A 14,390-nucleotide genomic window follows, 5' to 3' on the forward strand; every position below is an offset into this window, starting at 1 on the left:
GCTCCGGGTGGGCAGCATCCTTCTGAGGATGAGGAGACGCTTTTTTTCCTGTCATCACCCAGCAGCCCCCTTTCCGCCCGCCCGCGTTGGGCTTTTCCGTTCCAGGGCAGCCCGCAGCCAGCCAAGCGAACAGCGGCAGCAGCGGCGGCAGGAGAGCATCCCCCTCCCTCCCTCCCTCCCGTCTGTTTTCCTCCCTCGTCCTCTTACGTGTGTGAGAGGGGCGGCAGCCGCTCTTGCCGCGGCCGGGGCTGCAATGCCTGAGCATCCCGCGCCGCCACACGCGCGCGCCCTTCGGAGCTGCTGAGGGGACCCGCGGCGGAGCTGTCTCTCTCTCCTCACTGAGAGATTATTGGGGAGAAAGCGGCGCCCGTCAAGGCAGAGCCGCCTGAGGTGGGCGGGGGAGGCTTGAAAAACCGCACCTCGCTTCTTCCTCACACACAAACACACACACACGCCCCGCTTCACGGCGGGACGAGCCGGCGGCGCGGGTGGTCCGCGGTCCGAGGCGGGATGCCGTGAACGGAGCGCGCCTCGACTCCTCTTTTCACCTATTGTGAGGAGAGAGAGGGCGCCGAGGGAAAAGAGCCCGCAGCCGCACCGAGCCTGTCAAGTCCGCTGCCGCAGCGAAAGCAGCCGCTCGGAAGCCTCCATGCCTAGAAACGAGGCCGTCGCTGCCCATCCCTGACAGGCAGCCGAAGGGCAAGGAAAGCGCGCCTCAGGGGAGCAAGGAAACCCCCCGCCTCGTTTCCGCGATGGCGAATAGGCCCCGGGTGTGCGAGACTCTGAAAGTGGTGGTCCGCTGCCGCCCCATGAACAGGAAAGAGGAAGCCACGGGCTATGAGAGGATACTGGACATGGATGTGAAGCTGGGCCAGGTGACTATCCGGAACCCTAAGGCCTCCCCTGGGGAACTGGCCAAAACCTTCACCTTCGACGCGGTCTACAACGCCACTTCCAAGCAGGCCGACCTCTACGACGAGACCGTCCGGCCCTTGATCGATTCCGTCCTGCAAGGATTCAATGGCACCATCTTTGCCTACGGTCAAACCGGTACGGGGAAGACTTACACTATGCAAGGGATCTGGGCCGACTCGGAGAAGAGAGGCGTCATCCCCATCTCCTTCGAGCACATCTTCACCCACATCTCCCGCTCGCAGAACCAGCAATATTTGGTCAGGGCTTCCTATCTGGAGATCTACCAAGAAGAGATCCGCGACCTCCTGGCCAAAGACCAGAGTAAGAAAATGGAGCTGAAGGAGAACCCAGAGACGGGGGTTTACATCAAGGACCTGTCGTCCTTTGTGACGAAAAACGTCAAGGAAATCGAACACGTCATGAATTTGGGGAACCAGACTCGGTCGGTGGGCAGCACCAACATGAACGAGTACAGCTCCCGCTCGCACGCCATCTTTGTCATCACGATAGAGTGCAGCGAGACCGGCCCGGATGGAGAGGATCACATCCGAGTGGGAAAGCTCAACCTGGTGGACTTGGCTGGGAGCGAAAGGCAGAGCAAGATGGGTACCCAGGGAGAACGGCCCAAAGAGGCCTCCAAGATCAACCTCTCCCTCTCTGCTCTGGGCAATGTGATCTCGGCCCTGGTGGATGGCAAAAGCACCCATATCCCATACCGGGATTCCAAGCTCACCCGCCTTCTGCAGGACTCCTTGGGTGGCAACGCCAAGACCATCATGGTAGCCACGCTGGGCCCAGCTTCCCACAGCTACGACGAGAGCTTGTCCACCCTCCGGTTTGCTAACAGGGCCAAAAACATCAAAAACAAGCCGCGAATCAACGAGGATCCTAAAGATACGCTCTTGCGGGAGTTCCAGGAAGAGATCATCCGCCTGAAGGCCCAGTTGGAGAAACGTGGGATGCTGAGCAAGAAAAGGCGGAGGAGTAGCCGGAGGAAGAAAACCATAGACGGGGAGGGGACCCCCGAAGGTGAAGAGCCAGAGGACAATGAGGATGGAGGGCTGGAGAAAAACATGAAAAATTACTTGAAGGAGCAAAAGGAGAGGTTGGAGGAGGAGAAAGCAGCAATCCAAGATGACCACAGCCTGGTGAATGAGGAGAAGCAAAAGCTACTGGAGGAGAAAGAAAAGATGATTGAGGAACTCAGGAGGGAGCAAGAGGCCACTGAGCTTCTAGCAACCAAATACAAGGTAAGCCTCATTCATGCCACCATTTCTGAAGTGTGGTTCAGGTTCACAGCACTAAGCAATCACTTGTGCATTCTAGAAAAAAGCAACAACAGTGAGGCAGGACATCATTTTCTAGGTGGAGCAGGAGGTCCCACGTTGTCCTAAATAGCACCTGATAGGTCAGGGATGGTGAACCTATCGCATGGGTGCCACAGGTGGCATGCGGAGCCATATCTGCTGGCAGGCAAGCCGTTGCCCTAGATCAGCTCCATTGTGCATGTGTGTGCCGGCCAGCTGATTTTTGGCTTGCACAGAGGCTCTGGGAGGGCATTTTTGGCTTCCAAAGAGCCTCCAGGGGGTTGGGGGAGGGCGTTTTTACCCTCCCCCAGCTCCAGGGAAGCCTTTGGATCTTGTGGAGGGCAAAACACAAACCTACTGGGCCCACCAGAAGTTGGGAAATAGGCCATTTCTGGCCTTCAGAGGGCCTCCAGGGGGGCAGGGGAAGCTGTTTTCGCCCTCCCTAGGCATTGAATTATGGGTGTGGGCACTTGTGCATGCATGATAGTGCATGCCCATGCTCTTTTAGCACCTGAAGAAAAAAAGGTTCGCCATCACTGTGATAGGTTCACTATTAAGATTAATTCACTCCCCCCACTTTTTAATAACACTTAGTTAAATCAGGTGGACTTCTTAAAATCAGCATGCAGCTGTTCATTATGAGGCCTATTCCAGCAACACTGTTGGTAAATATGGATTGATGCTCAGGGAAGAGAGGTGTGACTTCCTGGGGAGCAGAGGCCACATGCTAATATTGTGTCTGCCTGGCGCACACTGGACCTTGTGGCAGGAATGGATTTCTGTTGGCTGCAGTATCTGCTGGGCCTCTTGCTTAGGGTTTATGCGCTGTCATGGGTCGGATTCCTTTGCATAGGCTGTCAGACGCTGCTCCATCTGGCCAGGAAGGAGGAGGGGCTGAACTGTGGAGCGATGAAACCCAGGAGGGGGTCTTTGATGTTTCGGGCTGGCGGCTTCAGCTAATCAGCTCTTCCATTGCACAACAAAGCAGCACAGAAAAGGCCATTGCTATGGCTGGGTGGAGGTGACCTCCTGCATACGCATTGGCTGGTACCTCTGGGAGGTTGGCCAATTGTTCCCGCAGTTCTGATGGGGTTTCCTTTTGTCTCTGCAAATGGGTGTTAACAAGAGGGGATGCAACCTTCCCTGTCTCCCAGGTCACACCGCCTGCAGCATCTTGGGGGGAGGGGAGGGGGGGGTTTAAGTGAGGACTTTCCCCGTCCGATTTCTGTCCCAGCTTTAACTGAAAAGTATGACTAACAGAGATGCTCAAAGGTCATTCCACCCCCACCCCTAAACTGTATCTGCATTGTTTTGCTGACTCTTGTTTGTCTGTGCCCTTGGTTGCCTTTTAGTGTGACCTGGGAAGTGCAGCAGGATAGGGCCCATCCTATGGGCCAAACAAGCATGAGGTTTTCAAGCTTGCCTTCAGATTTGAGTCTCATCTCTCTTGAAAAATGGGTGGGTGTGCCCCATGATGCAGACTATGGAGCACATGGAGCATCTGTGTTTATTGAAAATGCTTAAGTTGGTTACTCAAGCAGTCAGTTTGAAGGATTCGTGCAATATATTGAGGCATAAACTAACTCAACAGTTGAGGTACACACTGGATGCTAGGCTGCCAAAAAAAAAAAAATCCCTAATCTAGGTTAATACAAAATCAAATACTGTACAGCATACTGAGCAATTGTAGCTGCTTTGCCGTTAGCTGACATGGTTGTATGAATACTTCTGAAATGTTTATAGCAATTCTATACGGTGTTTCCAAGATGAAAACACAAGGTCCTACCGAGGCTTCCAAAAATAATGTCTCTGCCCCAAACTATGGTTTTTAGAAAATCTCATATCAAATTCCCAGACTTCCCTCCTCTCCTAGAACCAATTGGACATTCCAAGAACCAAACCTTGGAGTTCTTCAACTACTACTTGGCATTTATCTATCCATCCTTACCTCCAATGTATGTGTCTGTCTATCTATCCCATCAGATTCTAGATGGTGAACCAAATCCAACTGAACAATTGGTTAGAATAGCAACCCAAAAGAAAAGAAGGTCCCAATAAAATGTCAGTATTCCCATCATACACACCCACAGCAGAACTCCAGTAATTAACATCTTGACCACAAAGCCTGGGGAAGAGCCAAACCTTCACTGCCTTGCAAAAGGCCAGCAGAGTTGGAGCCATCCATATCTCTGCACTCCTCACAGTCCGTAGAAGCTAATGACCACCACACTGTTCCCTCCCTCACCCTACAAATCTCAGTTAAAATATTTGCTCATATTGGAAGCTCAGATGGTGACTTCATTTCACGTGCTGATCCTTACTTATCTGTTAAATTTATCTCACCATGTGGGGCTACTGTAGGTGGCTTACGACAATAAAAAGAGAGAAATGAAAAGAAGTATAAACCTAACAGTAGCAAAGGGAACGGTGGAATAATGAAAGGAAAACAATGAGAATAAATATCTCATTGTTATATGAGAATAAAAAAAACAGGCAGTTGAGGAAATGCTAGGTTTGCTAGTAACCATCTAGTAGCCACCTCCAGTGGGTTACTTCCCCATTGGGTCCCGGGGCCAACCAGCAGAGCCAGGTTTTCAGGCTCTTGTGGATGGATAGGAGAATGGAGGCAGAGGGAAAGTAGGATGTTCCAAAGGGGAGGAAGAGAAGGCTCTTCTTCTGGAATCACAGTTGGAATTCTTTGACTGATAGGATCTGCGCTAGGCTCTCTCTCTGCTGGCATGAGTAGGGTGGGCTTGTCCTAGATATACCAGACGGTTTGCAATCTTCACAGGCTTGGTGTGAAGTAAATAGCTATATAATTGTATATGCTTATCTTGGCAATCGTGAAGGTAAAAGCAGATAAAAGTAATAAAGAGTAATAAAAAGAACAAACATTCTATGCCAGTGATGGCAAACCTATGGCACGTGTGCCACGGGTGGCATCACGCCGAGCCATATCTGAGGGTACGATGAAGGCAGGGAATAAAGCGGTGCTAGAGATATTGCTTTCTCTCCAGGTGAAACTTAGAACTTTGGAACTGCCCTACAAACAGTGGGGCCCTAAACGGTGGGGAACACGGTTCCGGTGGCGGCAATGTAGTGCGTAGCCTAGCTCTCGTGGCGATGCCAGGTGTGCACGTGCATGTACGCACCACTGGCACTTCCCCGGACCTACGCCTGCCCTGCTCCGCTGCGAGCACTTCCACCACCACCCACGCTGCCATCATTCGCCCAAAGAGCAAGAGGCGAGCGAGGCAAACGGCAAGCTGGCGGTGGGGGGGGGCAAACGGTGGCGGGCAGCTGCGAGCGGGCACTTACTTGTTTCCCCATTTCCGGTTTTTTTCACTTCTGCACATGCCCGTTCCTGCCTACAAATGATGTGGTCTCCTGGCAAATTTAGACAGTATCACTGGCTGGATAAATAGATCAGAGGTGGATTTCAGCAGGTTCTGACCAATTCTGGAGAATCGGTAGCAGAAATTCTGAATAGTTTGGAGAACCGGTAAATACCACCTGTATTCTCTATTCTCTGCCTCCCCTGATCAGGAAGAAATGGGGATTTTGCAGTAACCTCCCCCTGGAATGGGGAAGAAATGGAGATTTTGCGGTATCTTTCCCCTGCCACACCCCACCAAGCCACACCCACCATTCCATTCCTACCAAGCCACACCCACAGAACCGGCAGTAAAAAAAATTGAAACCCACCACTGAAATAGATAAAGCTGAATGAAAGCTACAGTGAAAAATTCCAAGCTGTCTGGGTTTTGCCCATGGCTTATAATGCAAAGTAATTTATTGGACACAGAATTAAATCAGGACCGAGAGGTTGTTTTGCAGCCAAAACTGGGTTGGGTTTTTCCAAAAAAAAAATTTGGGTGCACTAAGGCCCCCAGAGGTTATGGTACTGATATACTGAAGTTACTGGAAAATGTGATTTTTTTAAGCTTATCCTTTTCTCTTTTTCTTTTTTAGTAAGATGAATTGGTACATCACCTTCCTTTCCCCTTTTTTTCTTTTGAAAGAAAATTACACTTTCATGTTTTGATACTTGCTGCTGAATTTCATTGACCAAATCTTGGTGGTTGAGGAAAGTATTTAAAAAGCTTGCAATTTCACGCAATTCATAAACTATGGATTACTTACTCCTAGGAGTATCCTTCAGCGTGCAGATGAGGGGCACAGACAAGGCTTTCTCAGAATCATGTTTCTTCCTTCAGTGCGATGAAGGAGCCCATGTTTTTCTCCTTCCTCTGAAATCTCATGTCCTATTTCCAGAGGTAAAACTCGGACCCAATTAAATCAGTAGTGAGGAAATAGCATAAGAATAACAACAGAGTTGAAAAGGACCTTGGAGGTCTTCTAGTCCAACCCCTTGTTTAGGCAAGAAACCCTACACTGTTTAAGACAGCTTGTTATCCAACATCTTCTTAAAAACATCCAGTGTTAAGAGTATTCACCACTTCTGGAGGCAAGATGTTCCACTGATTAATTGTTCTAATTATTAGGAAATGTCTCCTTAGTTCTAAGTTGCTTCTCTCCTTGTTTAGTTTCCACCCATTGCTTCTTGCTCTACCCTCAGGTGCTTTGGAGAATAGGTTGACTCCCTCTTTGTGGCAACCCCTGAGAGATTGGAACACTGCTATCATGTCTCCCCTGGTCCTCCTTTTCATTAAACTAGACATACCCAGTTCCTGCAACCGTTTTTCGTACATAGCATGTCAGTGATACTCCCTTGTTTGATATTCCTGGTTTTCCAGGAATGGATGGGCACAAGAGGATGCCCCGAAGAGCCCCAAGAAAACTCTGCCAGCTATGGACCTCTCTGCTTCCAAGAAGATAGCAAAGGCATCTGACTGACCTCTTGTAGTTGAAGGGAGGGAGAGGGACGTGGAGTAAAGGCATCTGCATGAATGTTCCCTTCTGTTGGTTGGAGTTACCCTCTCAATGAACAAGCACAATGCCTATAACAAGTCCCCCCAGCCCATAGTAGAGCCTTGGGTCAATGGTGGCCTAGAAAAGAAGGAGACCATTGTGTTGCCGAGAGAGGCAGCTTTGTGAAGGGATGGATGGAAAACAGAGGGAAGCCCTCCTTTTCTTTAGCACACACAATCCAGCCTTATGGAATATTGTGTAGGGAAAAAACATCAGATCAAAGAACTGATCAGTTTAGCAGCCCCGAAAAGGACATGATCTCATTTCCAATAGGTGGGCCAAGAGATAATGAGTTTCACGAATGATCGGTGGTCTGATCTGGGGAAATGCATTATCTCAGCTGAGCCATTGTGGATTTGTATATTATGATTTGTGACCAAGCATGTTACATGTACCTGGCTGGTGGCAATTTTATAATCAGTGTTTAAAGTATCTTCAGCTTAATGCATTGCCTGAACTTAGTCAATGGTGTAAGCTAATGATGGCAAACCTTTTTTTCCTTGGGTGCCGAAAGAGCGTGGGCGTGCACTATCATGCATTCATGAGTGCCCACACCCACAATTCAATGCCCGGGGAGGGTGGAAACAGCTTCCCCTGCCCCCAGAGGCCCTCTGCAGGCTGGAAATGGCCTGTTTCCCAACTTCTGGTGGGCCCAGTAGGCTCGTGTTTCACCCTCCCAAGGCTCCAAAGACTTCCCTGGAGGCAAGAGAGGGTAAAAACACCTTTCCCCATCCCCCTGGAGGCTTTCTGGAAACCAAAAATGCCCTCCCAGAGCCTCTGTGTGAGCCAAAAATCACCTGCACGTTGGAGCTGAGCTAGGGCAGTGGCTCACGTGCCAGCAGATGTGGCTCCGTGTGCCACCTGTGGCACCCGTGCCATAGGTTCGCAATCACTGGTGTAAGCAGTAATAGGTTGCAGCCTGGTTGGCTGGGATCGGGGTTCTGGTGGTGGAAATTGAGATGCTCATGCATCTCTGCGCCCCCGACACGCCCATGCAAGATTTGGCGTATGCGCATGTGCAGCAAGTGAAATCTCATGTGAGGATGCTTTCATGTGCGAGATTTCACCAATTTTTGGTGGGGTTTTTGGTTCTGCGCATCTGCGTAAGCAAAGAAATTGCTGAAAATCGGTGAAATCTAATGCACGAGAGCGTCCTCGCACATGATTTTGCCTCCTGTGCATGTGCAGAAGCCAAATCCACAACGATCCCAGAGAGTGTACTGCTAGCGGGCGGTAAGTACCACCCCCGCATGGGTGTAAGTGTGTTTCCTTGGTTTAATGCTGCTGCTTCTGCTCCCTTGGAAGAAGAGCACCAGGAACCTTGTATGCGCACAAAGGCCAAGATAATAGGAGTTATATAAATAGCCGGAAAAGTGGTCATGCTCAGATCTTTGATATTGTGCCGCTTTCAAAAAGCCCTTGCACTTGGCTTCCTGGGAGTGGTCAGTAATCACAAGGACGCGTTGGATAAATGATCACTGAGCCACATTTTGCTGCATAAGGCTTGGTTTGGCACATCAAGAGCCAAATAAAAGATTGGTGGTTGTGCATGGATACCTTCCTAATATGACAGAGTCCAGAAACGAGCTGGTCAGATCTTGCTGTATAATTGGCTGGAGGTGTCAGTAATTAATAACAGCAATGAGTCTCTCCTAAATCTGGTTAATAGTCCGTTTAGCCCAGGAGAGTCTATTTGAAGGTCATACTGCCATTGGTTCCACAAGGCCCCTGGCTGAATATCTAGCTTTTTGAATTTGATATTGTTTGTTTGTTTACTCATTCATTCATTCATTCATTCATTCATTCATTCATTCATTCATTCATTTCTTAAATTTATAGGCCGCCCTTCTGCTAATGGACTCAGGGCGGCATACAGAAATAAACAAAGATACAAAATTTAAAACCCCAAATATATATATATAAAAACATTCATCCATTACTCATCCATGACTACTAGCATACTGCTGGTTGGAGCAGAGCGTTATCCCTCAATGGGTGAGTTTTTAAAGCCTTTCAAAAGGCCAGGGGGGTGGGGGCAGTGCGAATCTCTGGCGGGAGTTGATTCTAGAGGACCGGAGCCACCACAGAGAAGGCCCTTCCCCATGGTCCCGCCAGCTAACACTGCTTGGCTGATGGGACCACGGGGAAGGCCAACTCTGTGGGATCTAATTGGTCTCTGCAACATTTGAGGTAGAAGATGGCTACCAGCGGTGGGTGTGGCCTGGTTGAACTGGTAGCGGTAGTGGGGGGAAAGCTCCACCCACCTGGGACGCTTCTGTGCATGCGCACGAGTGAACAGTAGCGATGGGAATTAGAACCCACTACCGACTATATCCACAAAACCTCCCTTGGTGGCCAAGATGTTCTAAGCCCCATTTCTGAAAATTAAAGAGCTTTTTTTCTGAGAGAGAGAGTATCCCCTTGCCCAGAAAAAGAAGGCAGAGGTGAGCTGAGATTGAAAGAGCACCTGAGTTTGTGTTTGGGCTGTGTGAATATGTTAGGCTTGCCACACCTGCCATTTTGCAAGTTTCCTCTACCATGCTCAGAATTCTTTATTCTATATTGGCCAAGTGTGATTGGACACACAAGGATTTTGTCTTTGATGCATAGGCTCTCAGTGTACATAAAAGAAAATATACATTTGTCAAGAATCATGAGGTACAACACTTAATGATTGTCATGGGGTCAAATAAGCAATGAAACAATCTATATTAATAACAATCTTAAGAATACAAGCAACAAGTTATAGGCATTCAGTCATAAATGGGAGGAAATGGGTGATAGGGATGATGAGAAAAAACTAGTAGTAATAGTAGTGCAGACTTAGTAAATAGTTTGACAGTGTTGAGAGAATTATTTGTTTAGCAGAGTGAAGACGTTCGGGAGAAAACTGTTCTTGTGTCTAGTTGTCTTGGTGTGTAGTGCTCTGTAGCGACATTTTGAGGGTAGGAGATGAAACAATTTATGTCCAGGATGCGAGGGGTCAGTCAATATTTTCACTGCCCTCTTTTTGACTTGTGCAGTATACAGGTCCTCAATGGAAGGCAGGTTGGCAGCAATTGTTTTTTTCTGCAGTTCTGATTATCCTTTGAAGTCTGTGTTGGGTTGCAGAACCAAACCAGACAGTTATAGAGGTGCAGATGACAGAATCAATGCTTAGAATTCCAGCTGTTCCCACAGCTCAACAGGGAAAAGAAGAATTTTCAATGAGGAAAAGCCTAGCTCCAGAGAAAGATTCACTGTTACCATCTGTTGGCTTGAGCTCTAAGCCATAGTGTTTTTGTGCTTGGCTCAGCTATATACATCCAGCCTTCCAGCAAGCCATGTTTAAGCAAACCGCGACTAAGTATGTTGTGTGAATCTGATCAGAAAGTAATTTATGTTACAGCTCTGTTTTGCCCTGGTGGTGCCTGTGGCGGAATGCCATTGCATTCTATTTTAATTTGCAAGATTTTAGTAAAGGAAACTTAAATGGAAAACAAAGAGAGATCGTGAGGGTTTTTTTTTTATGCTGCTATCTTACTATCATTCTTGATGGAATTGTTTTTGATCAGCAGCTGCCTTTAGCAACCTAATTGCAACGGAAGGCTGACCTAATTTTGACAAGCACTGGGAATGTAGGCTGTAGGGCTAGGCAGAGTAACTAGCGCTCTAGATTGGGCTCCCTTTGGGAGCGTGTGTGCATTCGATGCAGTTTCAGAGATTTGATTCTTACTGGCAGAACGGATGGTAGTGAAAGCAACAGCATTGCATTAGTAATGCTGAAAGATGAAAAGGGGGCAGAGTGACAGTACTAGACTACAAACTCAACCTTCTTCTATTTCTAAATGGGAGACTATTGTTGGATAGCGATCAAATGAACAAAAGTCTCTTTTTTTTCACTTCAGCAAGGCTGTGTGCACATTGTAATTCCACAGCAGCAATAAACACACACACACACACAAACAATAATTGTATTTCCACATGATGACAGTTAATTAAAAAAATAACACATTTATAGCCTTTCTGGTACTCAAGTGGGCTTGCAAATGTATCGGCAGCATCTGGTGAAATGGCCTGAAATCAACAGGGAAGGGCCAAAAACTGAAAACAAATTTAGTAATATGAGTTTATGTGTTTAGGATGCTAAATTAAATTGTTCTTGGGAAAAATGTTGTCTTGTAAGGGATACTCTAAGCTCTAACCCAGGGATATATACTGTAACTTCTGATTTGATTAGTATTTTTATAGCTTGTTGAAGTCTTTACGCCACAATTGAGGTCCCCTCCTCATTTTAGAAGATGTTCTTCAAGCATAGCAAACAGCCCAGAAGACAAGCTCAGGATCCCAAAAGATCTTGACAGACTATTTTTTATTTTCTTTGTCTTCTAGTTGGGAAAATAAGTGGACCCGCTCTTCTTTATGACAGCCCCTCAAATACTGGAACACTGCTATCCTGTCACCCCTTGTCCTTCTTTTCTCTAATCTGGCCATACCCAATTCCCGCAACCATTCTTCAAATGTTTTTGTCTCCAGGCGTTTAATCATTTTAGCTGCTCTTCTTTGCACTTTTTCCAAAGTCTCAACATCTTTTTTGTAATATGGTAACCAAAACTGGATGCAGTATTTCAGGTGAGGAAAGATTTATAAAGGGGTACTACCTTAACTCTTCACATGATTTTGATTTTATGCCTCTGTTTATACAACCAAGGACTGTATTAGCTGTTTTGGCTGCTGCCTCACACACTGCTGGCTCATGTTTAAGTGATCATCCACTAAGACTGTGATGGCGAACTTATGGCACATGTGGCACATGGAGGGCACACATGGCATTGCCCTATGTCAGTTCCAGCATGCATGTGCACGCTGCCCCATTGATTTTCAACCTTCTTTTAGGCTGTTTTCGCTCTCTCCAGGCTTCAGGAGGATTTCCTGAAGCCTGAGGATGGCAAAAAACAGCCCAACGGGCCAACCGGAAGTTCAAAAATTACCTTCCGGTTGGCTCATTGGGCCGTTTTTGCTCTCCTCGTGCTTTAGGGAAGTCTCCTGAAGCATGGGGATGGTGAAAAATGACCCAATGGATCAACTGGCAATTTGTTTATGAACTTCCAGTTGGCCCATTGGGCTGTTTTTTACCATCCCCAGCCTTCAGGAAACAGTTGTGACGCCTTCGTGCATGCGTGAGGGGCAGTGGGCGGGGGGGATGCACACGAGTGTGGGACAGTGGGGGGGTGTATGCATGCACGGGGGAAGGCATGAGTGTGGACATGGGTGTGGGCACACACCCTTTTGGCGCATGAGCCAAAACAGTTTTGCTCTCACTGCACTAGGACTTCAAGGTTCCTCTCATAGTTACTGTTTTTGATCCAGGTTTCATCTAATCCAGTGGTTCCCAACATGGGACCCCCACCCCCACAGGGGGGCAATTTGAGTTTTTAATGGGAGCAATTACCAAATTAATGGACTTTTAAGCTTCCTTCGTGTGAGTACGCTTTTCGAATAGTAAGAATTATATGTCACCGGCATCAGGATTTTAGAGATGCTTAGGTGGGGCATGGCCAAAAGAAGGTTGGGAGCCACTGGTCTAATCTTTACTTGTGTCTTTGGTTTAAAAAAATAAAACCTTGCTTTTCACCACAATAAATTTCATGTTGGACAATTGACTCTGAATCTTAGAGCAGCAACATTTTGGGCACCAGGGATCAGTTCGGTAGATAAAGTTTTTTCCATCTGGATGGGGCTTCACTTTTTTTTTGCATTCTGCAGCTCGGTACCAATTCATAGACTGGGAGTTGGGACAGTGTGACCACAACCCTACTCATATTTAAGATTGTGCTTCTATTCTATTTTTCTCTATCCAGATCCCTATAGCCTCTAGACACTGAGATAGAAGATCAGTGACCAAGAATTATGTAAATAGCTATCATTAACATATTGTTGATATCCAATCCCATGACAACAGATAACATCACCCAGGAGATTCATGTAGATGCCAGATAAGAATGGCAGGGTGGTTGGGAGGGAAACTGAACTCTGAGCAAGAGCTGAGGACTCCCCCACATCAACAGGAAGGGGGACTCTGTTTGTGGAAGAAGAAGGAGAGCTAGCCTAGCACAACACTGTTTTCTTCATTCCCAACCACCTGAGCTGATCCACAAGGATACAACAATCAATGGCATTGAAAGCCAAGAGATTTAGAAGGACCAGGATGAATGTATTATCCCCATCTCAGTCCCATCATAGGTCAAAGAACTGTCTCAATTATGTGTCCAGATATGGTAGGGATCCAATCTATTTCTTCCTGCAGTGCTCTAATAGAATAGTATAGAATAGAATTCTTTATTGGCCAAGTGTGATTGAACACACAAGGAATTTGTCTTTGGTGCACCTGCTCTCAGTGTACATAAAAGAAAAGATACATTTGTCAAGAATCATGACATACAACACTTAATGATTGTCATAGGGGTCAAATAAGCAATGAAGAAACAATCTATAATAATACAAATTTTAAGGATACAAGCAACAAGTTACAGTCATACTGTCATACAGTCGTAAGTGGGAGGAAATGTGTGATGGGAATGATGAGAAAAAACTAGTAGTAATAGTAGTGCAGACTTAGTAAATAGTTTGACAGTGTTGAGGAAATTGTTTAGCAGAGTGATGACGTTAAGGAAAAAACTGTTCTTGTGTGTAGTTGTCTTGGTGTGCAGTGCTCTGTAGCGACCTTTTGAGGGTAGGAGTTGAAACAGTTTATGTCCAGGATGTGAGGGGTCAGTAAATATTTTCACAGCCCTCTTTTTGACTCGTGCAGTATACAGGTCCTCAATGGAAGGCAGGTTGGCAGTAATTGTTTTTTCTGCAGTTCTGATTCTCCTCTGAAGTCTGTGTCCGTCTTGTTGGGTTGCAGAACCAAACCAGACAGTTATAGAGATGCAGATGACAGACTCAATGATTCCTCTGTAGAATTGGATCAGCAGCTCCTTGGGCAGTTTGAGCTTCCTGAGTTGGCGCAGAAAGAACATTCTTTTTTGTTGTCTTTTCTCATTTTATTTCCCAGTTCCTTTGAGAACCAGCAAACCTTTGAGACCTCTGTAGAGAAAGGCCATGAAGATACAATCTGAATCCAGCTGTCACCACATTCTCATCCCAAGAGATGACTTAAGGCCTAAGTTGAACTGAGATCTAACCGGTATCTGGGCAGACTAATTAATAGGCATGAAGAACTCCAGAACTATGATCTGTATCTCAAGGGCAAGA

At 47.0% G+C, this 14,390-nt stretch overlaps 1 protein-coding gene across 1 annotated transcript in view; it reads left to right on the forward strand.

Annotated features, from left to right (window-relative positions):
• Window positions 1-559: 559 nt before the first annotated feature.
• Window positions 560-14,390, forward strand: part of KIF3C (kinesin family member 3C) — a 58,998-nt gene continuing 45,167 nt past the window's right edge. Inside the window, exon 1 of the mRNA XM_070734929.1 lies at window positions 560-2,165. Within this exon, the coding sequence (XP_070591030.1) occupies window positions 753-2,165 (1,413 nt within the window). The 5' untranslated portion in view covers window positions 560-752. The remainder of the gene's footprint in view (window positions 2,166-14,390) is intronic.

This window comes from Erythrolamprus reginae, chromosome 1 (assembly GCF_031021105.1).
Source record: "Erythrolamprus reginae isolate rEryReg1 chromosome 1, rEryReg1.hap1, whole genome shotgun sequence".
NCBI classification, from domain to species: domain Eukaryota; kingdom Metazoa; phylum Chordata; class Lepidosauria; order Squamata; family Dipsadidae; genus Erythrolamprus; species Erythrolamprus reginae.